Source organism: Acinonyx jubatus, chromosome A2 (genome assembly GCF_027475565.1).
Source record: "Acinonyx jubatus isolate Ajub_Pintada_27869175 chromosome A2, VMU_Ajub_asm_v1.0, whole genome shotgun sequence".
NCBI lineage: Eukaryota > Metazoa > Chordata > Mammalia > Carnivora > Felidae > Acinonyx > Acinonyx jubatus.
The window spans coordinates 19,953,907-19,968,872 of record NC_069383.1 but is presented as its reverse complement, the minus strand read 5'-3'; the positions used below and the strand labels follow the sequence as shown (position 1 = coordinate 19,968,872).

The following is a 14,966-nucleotide window of genomic DNA, read 5'->3' as shown; positions in this document are numbered from 1 at the left end:
GGAGAGATGAAGCAGCTGAGCGCACCCCGTCGACAAACCCAGGGAAGGGGCTGGTTGGGTTGTTGTCTTTGTCACCATGCCTGCAGCTGCTGGAGTTTGTATTCTTGTGCCAGTGTTCTGTAAGTGTCCCTGCATCTGTCTTTATCTCCTCAGGATTTGAAGTCCTGGGCAGAAGCATCCAGTTTGTTGAGCCTGAGCCATGTCTGGCCTCCTTCAACTGGTACAGTAGGAAGTTGGGCCCTCTTTCTTTTTTGCATTGACCTAGACAGTCGAGAGTCTTTCCAAATACAAAGACTGTTCTAACTGCTGGTATCCAGAAACAAACACATAAACACCCAACAACAAATTTCTACTCTCACAGAAAACAACAAAAAAAAATCACCCGAAGGCACATACATATTTTTAAAAATTTTTTGTTTAACGTTTATTTATTTTTGAGAGACAGACACAGAGCACAAGAGGGGGAGGGGCAGAGAGAGAAAGAAGGAGACAGAATCTGAAGCAGGCCCCAGGCTCTGAGCTGTCAGCACAGAGCCCGATGAGGGGCTTGAACTCACGAACTGTGAGATCGTGATCTGAGCCGAAGTCAGATGCTTAACCAACTGAGCCACCCGGGCACCTGGGCACATACGTATTTTTGAAGTAGAAATAGACAACTAGTAGGTGTAATAAAAGGAAGTTACATGGCTCCATGGAAAAAATAATAAAAATGGTATTTGGAGGATATAAAACAAGACCTAAATAAATGGAGAGAACTTCCACATTCTTAACTCAAAGATGTCAGTTCCAGTTAAATCCCAGTTGGGTTTTTTTGAAATTGTCAGATCTGTAGTTCACATAGAAGGATAAGTAAATAAGAACTATTTAAAAAAAATTGAAGGGCAGTATTAAGGGAGGCTTTTCTTATCTAATATTAAAATGTATTATCAAACTAATCAAAACAGTGCAGGTATGCAAATAGAAAATCAGATTGGGGAGGCACCTGCGTGGCTCAGTCAGGTAAGCGTGCGACTTCAGCTCAGGTCATGGTCTCATGGTCCGTGGGTTCAAGCCTTGCCTTGGGTTGTGTGCTGACAGCTTGGAGCCTGGAGCTGCTTCAGATTCTGTGTCTCCCTCTCTCTCTGCCCCTCCTACAGTCACTCTCTATCTCTCAAAAATGAGTAAATGTTAAAAAAAAAAAAAAAAAAAGGAAATCAGATTGTTATAACAAAATAGAATTTAGAAACAGATGCGGGATATATGGAACTTTAATATTTTTTAACAATAATTCAAGTAAGTAGAGGGAATGATGGCTGCTTAGAAATTAGTGTTGAGACATTTGGCTAAAGAAAAATAAATTTAGATGCCTACTTGTTATTATATATGAAAAATTCTAACTCAGTTTAAAAATCACATGATAAAACTTTACTAGCATTAGAAAAAATTAAGAGAATGTATGTGGAGGAGGCTTTCTTGGCCCATATCCTACAAAATAGTACCATATCATGAAAATATATGTAAAAGGATATTCATTGGAATGTTGTTGGTAAGAACAACAACAAAAAAAATACAGTTTAGATGTTCATCAAGAGGCATATAGTGAAATGAATTATGGCGTATCCATGCCATGTAATTCTTAAATAAACGAGAAAGATCTCTGTGCAGATAGGGAAAGATTTCTAAGATACATTGTTGGGTCTAAAAAAAGCCAATTGAAAAACAGTGTGTACAGGATAAACCTATTTGTGTAAGAATTGAGAGAATGTATATTTAAATATGTATCCTTTATATGTAGACATAAATGTATGTTTCTATAAAGAAAATTCCTGGAAGGATAATACTGACACTGATAAAAGGAATTAGCTATGAGAAGTGGAAATGGTAGATAGGAAATAGGAAATAAGGACTTAGTTCATATCCTCAGGACTGTGAGTGTATCCATCATGAGCATGTATTATTACTTCAGTAGTAATATAATTATTGATGATGCTTCTGAAGATTACTTTTAATGAAATAGCAAAATGTTTGCTGCTGAAACGAAACACCAGGATCTAAAATTCTATATAGGATGATCCAAATAATGTTGAAAAAGAGCATGTGTACGTTTTTGTATGTATGAGTGTGTGTATATGTAGGGGGGTAGGGATGGATGGACAGATAGACTCTTCGCTGTTAGCTGTTTTGGAAAGTGCTACAGTATAAGTAGATTATTTTTTAATATATATTTAAAAAACCTGTAATACCTTCATAAACTGATAAGCAATAAAGAGTTATTTTTTAAGCTAATCCATTTACTTTCTGCATCCTGGCTTAATACTTGATTTGACCTTGTTTCCTTGGATGCTCTCTCGCTCATAGAGAGCCCCATGGATTTCAGCCCCATGGATTTTGGTGTCCATATTTGTCTGTGGGGGCATAAGGAAAGTGCTGGACCCTGTTGTGTTATTTATTTCCTATTTTGTCTGCTAATTTTTTTTTTCTTTTTTGGTCTGTTTTCTTTTTTATCTTTCAGTTCTTTTTCTCTTCTTTTCCCCTCTGCCTACATTTTAGTTTCACTTTTTTTGTATTACATGGCTTCACTCTTGATCTATCATTTGAGACCATTACTGTTTTTGACTTTTATACCCTCTGAATCGTTCATTATTCTTTCTGTATGTTCAGGCCGATCTTAGAACGACAGAGAATTACTTTGCCAGCCATTCCCCTGTTTCATTATTCAGTTACATTTTCTGACTAAGGGCATATTATCGTGGACAGCAATTTCTCAGCTCAGTTTGACTTAACAAACTTTTACGAACCCTTGCTCTTTGCCGGGTACTGTGCCAGGCGTTGGGGTTATAGAGGCAAACCTAGTCGTTACTAGATTTACAACTTAAAGTTCGGCTCACCTCTGTCAAGTTGTAGTTTGACACTAAAATCAGCCATAGGAGCCGCCCCTGTGAAGTTCGGCCGTAGTTGGACACACTGTTAAGTGAAGGAGTGGAAGGAAGTTCTAGTTAAAAAGCAAATGTTTAATAAGTTTTTGGGTCTTCTAATCCTTCTTAAAAAAAAAAAAAAAACGCCACAAAACCCAAACTTTTCATGGTGTATTAAAGTCAAGCACATATAAGTAGGTCCTTACTAGATGGATGGATGGTTAACGGCCAGAAAGTCCTTAGGGTTACGGTGGTAGGGAATGTTTTTGGTGTAGTTTGCTTTGTAGTTTTCCTGTTTGCCACCAGGTGGTTAGTCACTGGCAAACCCCATTCAATCACAACATGCAGTTAGTAATTGTGGGGGTATTGTCTTATGCCGGAAACGATTTTGTGTATGTCAGCTGTCTTTGACAGCTCAGCCATGAGTGATTCTAAATATATTTAAAATAAAAATTTGTAGGGGACGCCTGGGTGACTCAGTCTGTTGAGCGTCCGACTTCGGCTCAGGTCATGATCTCACAGTTGGTGAGTTCGAGCTCCACGTCGGCCACTGTGCTGACAGAGCCTGCTTCGGATTCTGTGTCTCCCTCTCAGTGCCCCACACCCGCTCTCTGTCTGTCTGTCTGTCTGTCTGTCTCTCTCTGTGTCTCTGTCTCTCTGTCTGAAAGGTAAACATAAAAAAATTTGTAATCATGTATGTATAAAAAGAAAAATAGCTTCTGATGTTTCTTTCAAAATAAAGCAGCTCAGAACATTCATATGAATTACAAAATTGATAAGAACAATCTAATTTTGATTTTATTTTTTGTTTTCAAAAATACTTCCTTAGAGATATTCAGAATTCTTTGGAGGTACTAATACTTGCTCAACTTTATTTCTTCTGAAATGGAAACAGAGGCCGTGTTCTACAATAGCACCTCCTTTCTGTGGTGCTTCATGTCTCTAGTTACTTGAATGAGTGGGTGTACTCGTTTCTCTTGAACTCTTGAGACTAAGTCCTTTCATAAAGGAACAAGAGAAAAACCAAAAGTCATTTCCAGAGTTACTTGCCTTTGGGTTAGTGTTCACAAAGGAGAAAATTGAAGCCCAGGGGAAAATTTTAGAGAGACGGGTCTATGAAAATAGTTTTGCAGTCCATTGACTTTCTAAAAATGTATTGATGGAGTTTGAGAGTCCTTTTGGCTCTCATAATAAAGTCAGTAGGTTATGTTTTCCAGAGTTAAAATGGCATGCCACTTATTACCCTATTTTTAACTGAAAACATATTTTTGGGTTAAAATTGAGAAAATAATTGTAGGTTTTAGTCTGGAGTGAAGCTCGTGCCCATCTGTGTCTGTAGAAGGGTGTATTATACTCACATATAGACACATATCACTGCACACAAGTAGGTGCTAACTTTACCGCCTCATGTATCCCAGGTATACACCTGAACTTTCCTGTTAATTGATACCTTCATTTATCAATGCTCTAAAAATAACTTGTCCATTTTTGTTATGGAAATATTCATGAAATGTATTATATATTTTTCCTATCATTTAGAATTGGAATGGACTTTTTCTTAACACCGGGTAGCAGCCCTGTAAACATCGGTGATTATCCTCCTGTATCCAGGGGAGGGAGGCGTATGGAGCTAGGTTTGCAATTGTGAGTAAATCCGGGCAAGAGGATGAGGTGAGGTAATTGAGGGAGAAACTGAGACGAGAGCAGTAGTTGGTATGTAAAAGATGACTGGGTAAATCTATGCTCTAATTGATTTTATAAACAAATTACTGTGACCAGTCACTAGGTTTGAAGGCTCTGTTTCTTAGGATAGTTGAGGTAAACAGGAAATTAATAGCTTTATATTGGAGGAAAAAGTTTATAGGAACCATGTCCATTTACTTCCAGGTAAATGTTATCTTCGTTACTTTTATATCTTACATTTGAGGTTTGACGTTGGTGTGCAAGCAGTTCCAGCAGCTGGAAATGGGCTAAGTTTGGTTTCGCTCGTATGGTGTTCGTACTTGCATCCTTGGCACTGAACCCTGTGCCCAGCACTTAGGTGCGGAAGACTTGTTTGAGTCAATGGTTCCTTCTTCCCCTGGAGTCAGTGAGAAGGGAGAACTTAGTAACTGTCACTTATCCACAAGGCCTGGGACAACAGCTCACATGTTATTAGCACTTGATAAAAATAATACCTGAAATGATGATTTTGCCCTTTAATGTAAAGTTTGTTTTTCAGTGTTTTCTGAAAGATCGTGCATACATTTATTAGATTAAAAATACACACATACAAAAATACCTAGTACTTAGGACCCAAAAGGAGTGATGAGAGGGAGATAGGGATATGTCACTGTGGGTTGTGGGGGGGGTGCAGATGTTAAAAAAGCATGCGACTTTCTGTCCCATTTGGAGAAAGCTTTCCTTAAGGTGTGGTCTTGTCCCCACGCCCTGGCTCTGCCTGCCCTCTGTTTACAACCACTGTGAGGGTCACTTCCATGGTTAGCCAGGTTGCCACTGCTACTACTGATGTTGTTTATGGGACTGGAGAGAGGTGAGAATTGTGGCTTTGACCTGTCTACCCTTGGAACTTGGAGAAGCTTTCCTGTTGTAGATGCAGAATGTTAGATGATTCAGTTTATTCCTCCCTCCCTTCCTCCCTCTCTCCCTCCCTTCCTCCCTCCCTCCCTTTTTTCAGTTTATTATTATTTCTTTAGTGATCTGCACACCCAGTGTGGGACTTGAACTTACGACTCTGAGATCAAGAGTTGCGTGCTCTTCTGAATGAGCCATCCAGGTGCACCATAGATGGTTCAGTTTCTTGAGAGTAGAACACAGGTGTTACTTGCCTTGAAATTGCCTACTTCTTTCACTTCACAGATGGCTATAAGTGGGAATTAACTTGAAAATTTAATTGTTTTTTATAGTCTTTGTGTCATTTAAAATTAATGTGTTTATTTTGGAGATGCTTAAAGTTAATCATTAAGATGAGGTGCTAGGCCTTTTTGGAAAAGGTGAAATGGGTAATCAGATACTCAATTAAGCTGTTTGAGTTCCTTAAATCATCTTTTATTGTCGTGATTCTCAATTTGATGAAATTTATGAACCTCTTTTAAAGAAAGCTGAATGTAGTGAACTCCCAGAATATATCAAAAACTCCAGCTGGAAAACACAGGTTCAACAAAGCTTAACTACTTAAACCTTTGTTCAGTTATCATGAAAAGGTGACATTTGATCTTCCTTTGCTGATAAATTAATTTTAACACAGAAACAACAAAGGGTGCTGATATTGCATGGCATAATTTGGTTGTAAGGTATTCATCCAGATGATCCAGAATATATTTACACTAATGTTTTTAAACCTAGCAGTGAAGTAAGACTAAAAAATCGAATACTTAGAACCCTTAGAATGTATCTTTAACCCCCTTTCTATAGCAATCCCCACTGGAAATACTCTTGGGAGACCTTTGAAGTCACAGTGAAGATAGAGGGCTCATGACAAAAAGAAAGGGCTAAGAGATGGGCATGTAGTTGGTTTTGGAGAAAGTGGAAACTAACTACTCTACCTTTCCCTTTTAGCTCCCTTATAAAAGATGCTTCTCCCGTTCCTCTGATTGATGTTACCAACCTTCCTACTCCTCGAAAATTCCTCGATGCCTCTCAGTTTTCTACTCCTGGAAGCTCAAGTGGTAAGCTTTTAATTCTTTAGCCACTTAGCCTCTTTTCATAATACTACAATAAGGCAAAGACCTGGGGAAGTCTGGGGAGTCAGGGGTGGGAGGTCCTGGGGTGAGTGCCTTGGAGCCTCTGATGAGCTCTTTGCCACCCTCAGAGGGAATAAGGAAATGATTGGTTGGGCCTGTTGCATTATCAGCTTTGAAAACTGGCAGCTGAATCTGGCCTGACTCCTGAATCCAGATGTAGTTATGCTTTATTTGACGAGCACGGTTTGTTTTTCTGAAGTTGAATTTGAATGCTTTTTGATGCATTGTCTTTTTTTTTTCTTCTTTTTTATAACCTCTATTGTTTCTGTTAGCTTTTACCCAGCTGCTGCACCTGTTACATTGCCTGTCTGGTTCTTGAGAGCTTCTGAGTGTGTGATCTATATCCTGTGTCCTCTGTACTGATTCCTTGTATCTTCCCGTGGCCTCTCCACTTCCATATGTGCTTGCATGTGGGTGTGCACATACACTCATACATATAATGCACTTCGAGGTCATAGCTGCAAACTAACCATGTTTCTTCTCGGGCTACCTACTATTCTGTTGAGTAAGACAAAGGAGGGCCATTTTAGCCTATATTTAAAGTTCTTTGAATTTAACGCAGATTTAGGGGAATTCTTCTGGGATGGCTCAGACCTGCTCCGTTGGAGGGTTCAGCTTAGCTTGGCTCAGATTGCCTCTGGGTCTCTGCAAAGAGCTGTTCAACTATTGCATTTCTGGATCGAGGCGAAGGAGATGGGGTGTTTTTGAGAGATGTCCCACAGGTGCCTTCTTGTCACAGCTAACGTCCTCAATACGTTTTAAGGAATGAGTAATGGTGGTTATCGTAGGCTTTGCAGGTATAAATCAGTTCTTACTATTTCTATAGTCCTGTAGAGCTTGAAATAATGAAAAGGTAGAAAGGTAGAAAAATAATTTGGATTCAGTCAATACATTTTGTGTAACTAATTGAAAGTGTTTCTTTTGAGAGCCTGACTATATATTGTTGTTGCTGGAACATACTTAATTACCTTTTAAAATATCATTTAATTAAGTTTTAGGGTTATTTAGGCTTGGAATCTTGAGGTTTATTGCTTTTACTGTAGGAAAAGTGTAGAAATTATTTTATAATAGATTTTACTGTTAGTCTACTTAATGATTTTTTTTTTTTTTAAACCCCAACACTTATTTTTATTATGACACTTTACAAGGTTTGTGCTCAAGCCTCTTCCTGGAGCTAAGAAGTTTTGTTTTCTTCCTCTGTCTGTTGTAGTGTTGCTGTTCTCTGAGTTTTGACACTGCTTTGAGCTGTTGTAGAATGTGGAATTATGAAACACAATATATATTTATACTTTTGATTTGGATTTTTCCCTCTACCTGGAGGAGACATTATCAGTTGTTATATTTTCTTATGTTTATAATGTGAATTATCATTGCTTAGCCTGGTTATATCCATTTAAGTAAATGTTGCTGAGTCAAGGGTCATGTAAAAAAAAATTTAATTGTTTATGAAGAAATGATAGGGCAGGCATTTTGCAAATGAAAAGCACTGTGTAAATAGCAAGTAAGTTGAAAACATGCCAATTATGGAAAATTTAAGTAGAAACTAATTTTGCTCCATCTATTACTTTTAACAAGACAGCTCTTTGACGGGCACTTTTTCTGTCAGGTCCTGTAGTTAGTGTTTCTCACTTAATGGAGTTCGTGGTGACACTTTGACTTCGGCGGTCTGTTCTTCATTATTGGGGACCACGCTTGAAGAGCCGGATGTTGTCTGAGTGGAGCTGGGACCGTCACGGAGACTGCTTGTACATAAGCTACAAACCTTTCTTTTTACAAAGGCTCATTTCTTTGACTGGTTAGGACTTTTGATCTCATGATTTTTCTGTGGGTGACCGAAAGAGAAGGTGGTCGAAATATTACTGGTGGAGATGTATACTAGTAGTAGTTAAGACACGTTTGGGGCCTACTTGTATGCAAAATGGTATGTTGAGTGCTTCATGTGAATTAGCTGAGTCCTTTAACAGTCTTTCTAGGTAGGTACTGTTATAATGGCTCAATTTTACAGCTGAGAAGAACTGAGGCATTGGGGGGGTTAATAACTGGCTTAAGTTGACATAGCTGACAAGTAGTAGAGCTGTGATTTCAAGTGAGGAGCTGGATTCTGGAATATGCTCTTCTAACCAGTGCGTTTTCCTGCCAGAGAGGTAGGTATGCTCTGGGCATTAATTTTCCCTTGTTACCCCAACAAATGACCATGACCATCTTATGGTTTTGTAGCTTAGAAGCCCAGTATGGGTCTCCCTGGGCTGTGTTCCTTCTGGAGGCCCTCTGGGAGGCCCTCTTCCTCACCTTTCCCAGCTCCTAGGGGCTGCTGCTTTCCCAGACTTGTTGACCTCTTCTTCTCTCTTCCAAACCAGAGACAGTGTGTTCACCTCCTTCTTGGGTCACATCTCTTTGACCTACCCTTCTGCCTCTTCTTCCCTCTTTTAAGGACTTATGTGATAGATTGATTCCACCTGGATAATTCTGGCTGCTCTCCCTAGCTCAAGGTCCTTAGCCTTAGTCACATCTACGAAGTCACCTTTGCCATGTAATACATTCACAGATTCTGGGAATTAGGGCATGGATAGCCTTTGGGAACAACTACTTTGCTTACCATACTCTGTACTGCTTGTTTTCACTTGAGTCGCCTTGAGGAGCCAATATGTAAAATTTTGACTTTCTTGAAATTATGTGTGAAGTCTTTTTTTAAATCGCTGCAGTCCTAGTCTTTAGGACTATATTAATCTGGGTCACATTATTCAAGGGGGTTGTATAAATGAAGAAGATGTGAATTATGTAGAGAACTTCACAGAATGTTGCTAAGTACATATAAAAGTATGAGGCTGATGAAATACACTATAAATAAAGGGCAGGTATTTTCTTATTCTTAGTGAACAGTAAGTCCTGCGAGTCTATTTGCAAAGTGCCCTGCAAGTCAGTCCTGGAAGGAATAGTCATTTTCAGCAGGGAATTTAACATGGGATTTTAAAATTGCCTTCTCAGCTTGTGAAATAGTGGGATTGAGGGTGTGATCCACTAGAACTGACATCTTTATAGAGGAAGTTCCAGTAGGGAATCCCTGGATAGAACAGATCTCTCGTTGAGGTGCTATAAATCAGGGTTGGAGGTGATTCCTAAGGACTTTCAGATTATTATTAATTAAACAAGAATTTTGATTGTTTGCAAATGAGTCATTTTTCAAGTGTCTTATTTAGAGGCAGAGATGTGAGTGACTTATGTGAGATTTTCTAATGGTTTACATGTTATGGTTTGCAAAACACGTTGCATCGTGCAACTGATGCAGCAGGTCCCCTGAGGTAGTTAGGGCAGGTACTGTTGTCATTATCATGATGATTCTTTTCATATCTATCCTTTTTCAGTCTAGTAAATACTTAAGTTATAAGTAAATAGTTAAGTTATCAATATAAACTAATATGGAGTGATTTCCAGGATATATTATAAAGTGAAAATAGCCAAGTATAAGAGAGTATCTGAAGTAAAATTTCTCTTCCTGGAAGAGAGGTATAAGAAACACAGGAGGGATAAACCAGAAACTAATGAAATCAATTAACTAACTACATGGGATGGATAGAAAAACAGAAAAATGATTAGCATCCATTTAACTCTCATACATAGTAATAGGGAAAAGAAATGGCCTAATAAAAACCAGGGAAACAATAGATGATTTACAAGAGACCCAAATGGTTCATATACCTGGAAATATTCTCAACACCACTAGAAATTCTACCTCAGAAATGCAAACTAAAATAACAAACTGGAAAAAAAAAAACACAGAGCCTGTCAGATTTGTAAAAATCAAAATCCACTTGTAAGAATTAAAAGTCTAACAAAGCCAATTTTAAGGGCAAGAAAGAGAGAAACAAAAGCTCATGCACAGGTCAGAGAAATCTACATTGGCACAATCACTTTAAAAAGTTATTTGAGGGGTGCCTGGGTGGCGCAGTCGGTTAAGCGTCCAACTTCAGCCAGGTCACGATCTCGCGGTCCGTGAGTTCGAGCCCCGCGTCAGGCTCTGGGCTGATGGCTGTTTCCGATTCTGTGTCTCCCTCTCTCTCTGCCCCTTCCCCGTTCATGCTCTGTCTCTCTCTGTCCCAAAAATAAATAAACGTTGAAAAAAAAATTAAAAAAAAAAATAAAAAGTTATTTGGCAGGCACCTGGGTGGCTCAGTTGTTTGGGTGTCCAACTTCTGCTCAGGTCGTGATCTCACAGTTTGAATTCGATCCCCATGTCGGGCTCTGTGCTGATAGATCAGAGCCTGGAGCCTGCTTCAGATTCTGTGTCTCCCTTTCTCTCTGCCCCTTCCCTGCTCATGCTCTCTCTCTCTCAAAAATAAATAAACATTAAAAAAAAATTAAAATAAAAAGCTATTTGGAAAATGAAGTTTAAAATGCACCAACATTCCTCTACATATATAACACACATGGCCCCCCAGGAGTTGGGCTTCCTCAGTTTTTAGGCATTATGGCGCATATGCAAAATAACTTATACAGCACAATGACTTATATAGTACAACTAGGGTAAAGGGAGGCGGCTGAATGTAGCTAAAGAGAACTTGTCTAGAGATTCTGATTGCCCGAAGACCCACCTAGTTACCCGCCCGAAGGCTGGAGGGCCCATTATCCCAGATATATCTACAACCCATTCCCAAGAGATCAGTGGTTGGAGAAATTCTGTCCTACAGAAATATGTACAAACAATCTCATTCCTGTAAGGTTTCTAATAATGACACATTGCAAACTTATAACTTGCCTATCTATAGAAGAATGGATAAATTGTGATTATATAATGAAATACTATACAGTAGTTAAAACTAATAAACTAGAGCTATACTGTAACATAAGAAAACCCAAAAGATACAAAGTTGAGTTTAAAACCCAAGCAGTAAAATGATACATATCATATTATACAATTATAAGCAAATTAATTAAATTATAGAAATTCAAATCAAGTAAACATGTAAATCAAGTTATACAATTTATTTAAGCCCTACTCAAAATAATATACTTCATATATATAAACATGCACAATATATAACATTTATATACAAATATATGTATATATATATAAACCACATGTATTGTTTCTGTATTTACAAATATACAACATACACATTTACATACAAACAGTAAAAGTGTGCAAACATACAGGACAAAGATACAGAACAATTTCAAAACAGTAGTTACCTCTAGGGTAGAAGAGAGAAGAAAAGAATTGAGAAAGAATTCATGTATTCACAGGGGCCTTCAATTATACCTGTAATTTTTCTTTAAAGAATCTGAATCAAATACAGAAAAATATTAAGATTTATTAATCTAATGGGAAGTACCTGAAGATGGTTACATTAATCTCTAATATATGATATAATACTCATGTGTAATAAATGTATTTTAATTAACAAACCCTGTCCTTGCTTTATTTTTACATTTATAAATATCTGAACTAATAATTCTATTTTGGTCCCTTTGTATATAGTCCTCAGCTCTAGGGGCTGGCTAGAGCTATGGGTGCCTCAGTCAGTTGACCATCCTACTCCAGATTTCTGCTCAAGTCATGATCCCAGGGTCATGGGATGAAGCCCTGCATCAGGCTCCACGCTCAGTGTGGAGCCTGCTTAAGATTCTCTCTCTCCCTCCGCCTCCTCTCCCATTTTCTCTCTCTCTCCCTAAAATAAAATAAAAATAAAATAAAATAAAAATATAGTCCTCAGTTCTATTTATGATTAATCATAGAAATCAACCAAGATATTTAATAGCAAACGAAGGATTCTTCAGGAACAACTGATTTAAAATGCCTAGGGAGGCCCCAACCTTCGGACAGAAGTAACTCAAAAAGTGTCCTATTGTTTTGGAGAACCTTCATTATTCTAGATAAGTGAGTTGCAGGAAGAAAAATTTCATCTCCTTTTATGTTAGGATTCATAGCTCCCACTCCATGTAGAGAGAATTTAAATATCAAATCCTAAATTTTTAAGAAAAATATCAAGTCCCAGAACAAGACTTTACGGAATAGAATGCACGTAAGAAAACAGCAGCGAAAGAAAAAAAATGATTTAATTTGTGCTCTCTTTGGGTTTTATTGCTTAACCTATGCTGGTACCAAAAAGAAAGAAAGTAAGAAGTCCAGTTTCATTACGGTTATATTCACAGCAATCCCAGCAGGAGCATGCATAAAATGAATAAAGAAGCCACAAATGAAATGCCTGTGTACCCCGGGAGTAATTGCTCAGTCAAAACGTTCCAAAGGCAGTTTGCCAAATGAAAGGACATACTGAGAATCCAAAAGCTTAAACCAACATTTTACTACAATTATTGGCTTTTCTCCACATTTCTCCCATCCTTTTACCTAAGTTATAGTTGAATTACTACATCTAAATTAGACATTAGTTTCCTGTACATTACAAAATACTGTGACTGATGAGAAATAGGAGAAAGGCTTGCAAAATACATCTCTTACTTCTTTAGAGTGGGAACAGCAAGGGGCTAGCTTCCAATAATTACCATCTGGTGAACCTGGACCAATCACTCAACCTCTGTGGATGGAATAGGTTTATAAAATGAGTTTTGAAAAATAATACCTGATGGGGGCACCTGGGTGACTCAGTCAACTGGGCATCTGACTTTGGCTCAGGTCATGATCTCACGGCTTGTGGGTTTAAGCCCCACATCGGACTCTGTGCAGACAGTTCAGAGCCTGGAGCCTGCTTCCGATTCTGTGTCTCCCTCTCTCTGGCCGTCCCCCGCTCACACTCTGTCTCAGTCTCTCTCTCTAAAATAAATAAACAACAACAAAAAAAAGATACAATTTTGAAGCTATTCTATAGTCTTTTCTCTCAAAAATGAATACACACACAAAAAAATAAAATAATAACTCATTAACTAGAGTGTATAAGGAATTTTTCATATATTTACTACAAACTGTTCATGTGGTTTGCCTATCTTTTTTATAATTTTACATTTGCATATTTTTGCTAATTAGCTTGTTTTATTGGTTCATAGGGGTTCTTTATATATTCTGGATACTTAGCCTCCGTTGGACAAATGCCAATCTTTCCATGTATAAGGACTCTGGTAGAATGCCCATCATGTGCAGAGGCCTTTAAGATGTCATTTCTTTTCTTCACTAACATACAGGAAAGCTAAATGGACACTAACCATTTTTCTCTCAGTGGGTTTCTTGCTTCTGCCAATCTGTGCCTTGATTTTACATTTTGCAATTAATATTTTTTAATTAAGGATGTATACACATATACAGTTCTATGCTTTTATTTTGGTATTTCCAAATACCAAAGTCCTATGCTTTTATTTTGGTATTTCTGGTATTCTCCAGAAGAGTTGTACTAGTTCACATTGTACCACGAGTGTGTGAGAGTGCTCGTTTGCCTCACAGCCTCACCAAATAATGAGTTATTAGACTTTAAAAAAAAGAAAAAAATTTTTTTAATGTTTATTTACTTTTGGGAGAGAGAGAGAGCGAGCGAGAGAGAGAGCGTGAGCAGGGGAGGGGCAGAGAGAGAGGAAGACACAGAATCCAAAGCAGGCTCCAGGCCCTGAGCTGTCAGCATGGAGCCCAATGTGGGGCTTGAACTCACGAACTGTGAGATCATGACCTGAGCCAAAGTTGGATGCTTAACCATCTGAGCCACCCAGGCACCCCTGTGTTGTTAGAGTTTTTCAGTTTTGCTCATTTGATAGGTGAAAATGGTGTCACAGTGGTGTTTAATTTGCATTTCTCTGGGGTGCCTGGGTGGCTCAGTCAGTTAAGCATTTGACTCTTGATTTTGGCTCAGGTCATGATCTCATGGTTCATGAGTTTGAGCTCCGCATTGGGCTCTGCGCTGGCAGTGTGGAGCCTGCTTGGGATTTTCCCTCTCTCCCCTTTCCCTACTTGTGCACGTGTTCTCTCCCTCTCAAAATAATAAAGCTTAAAAATATTTAAAAAGTTTGCATTTCTACAATTAGGAGTCAGTTCAGACAATTTTCCTTAATGTTGAAAGTCCATTTTAACTTTTGTGAATTGTTACTATGTCTTTTATCCACTTTGTTCTATTTTATCTTTAAGTCTCTTACTGTGCAAGACTTCCTATTATTGAACCAATTTTTCATTACCAAACACCATATTGGAGTTTGGTTTCAGTGGAATAATTTGCTTCCTAGAAGGAGTTAGGAAGCTTTTCTTTACTCTCCATGCTCTAGAACAATTTCTGGAGCGTTGGAGTTCTCTGGTGTTTGAAGGTTTAGGGAATTTTCCTGTGAAAACATTTGGATCTGATACATTTTTCATGTTTGTGCTTTTTATTTTCTCTGTTTTTTCCTGTGTAAATTGCTC

General features: G+C 38.2%; 1 protein-coding gene across 3 annotated transcripts in view; it reads left to right on the top strand.

Annotated features, from left to right (window-relative positions):
- Window positions 1-14,966, top strand: part of EXOC4 (exocyst complex component 4) — a 743,049-nt gene that overhangs the window by 56,770 nt on the left and 671,313 nt on the right. For all 3 annotated transcript variants that reach the window (XM_015073047.3, XM_053218064.1, XM_053218063.1), the window contains exon 5: window positions 6,453-6,562. In XM_015073047.3, the coding sequence (XP_014928533.2) occupies window positions 6,453-6,562 (110 nt within the window). The remainder of the gene's footprint in view (window positions 1-6,452; window positions 6,563-14,966) is intronic.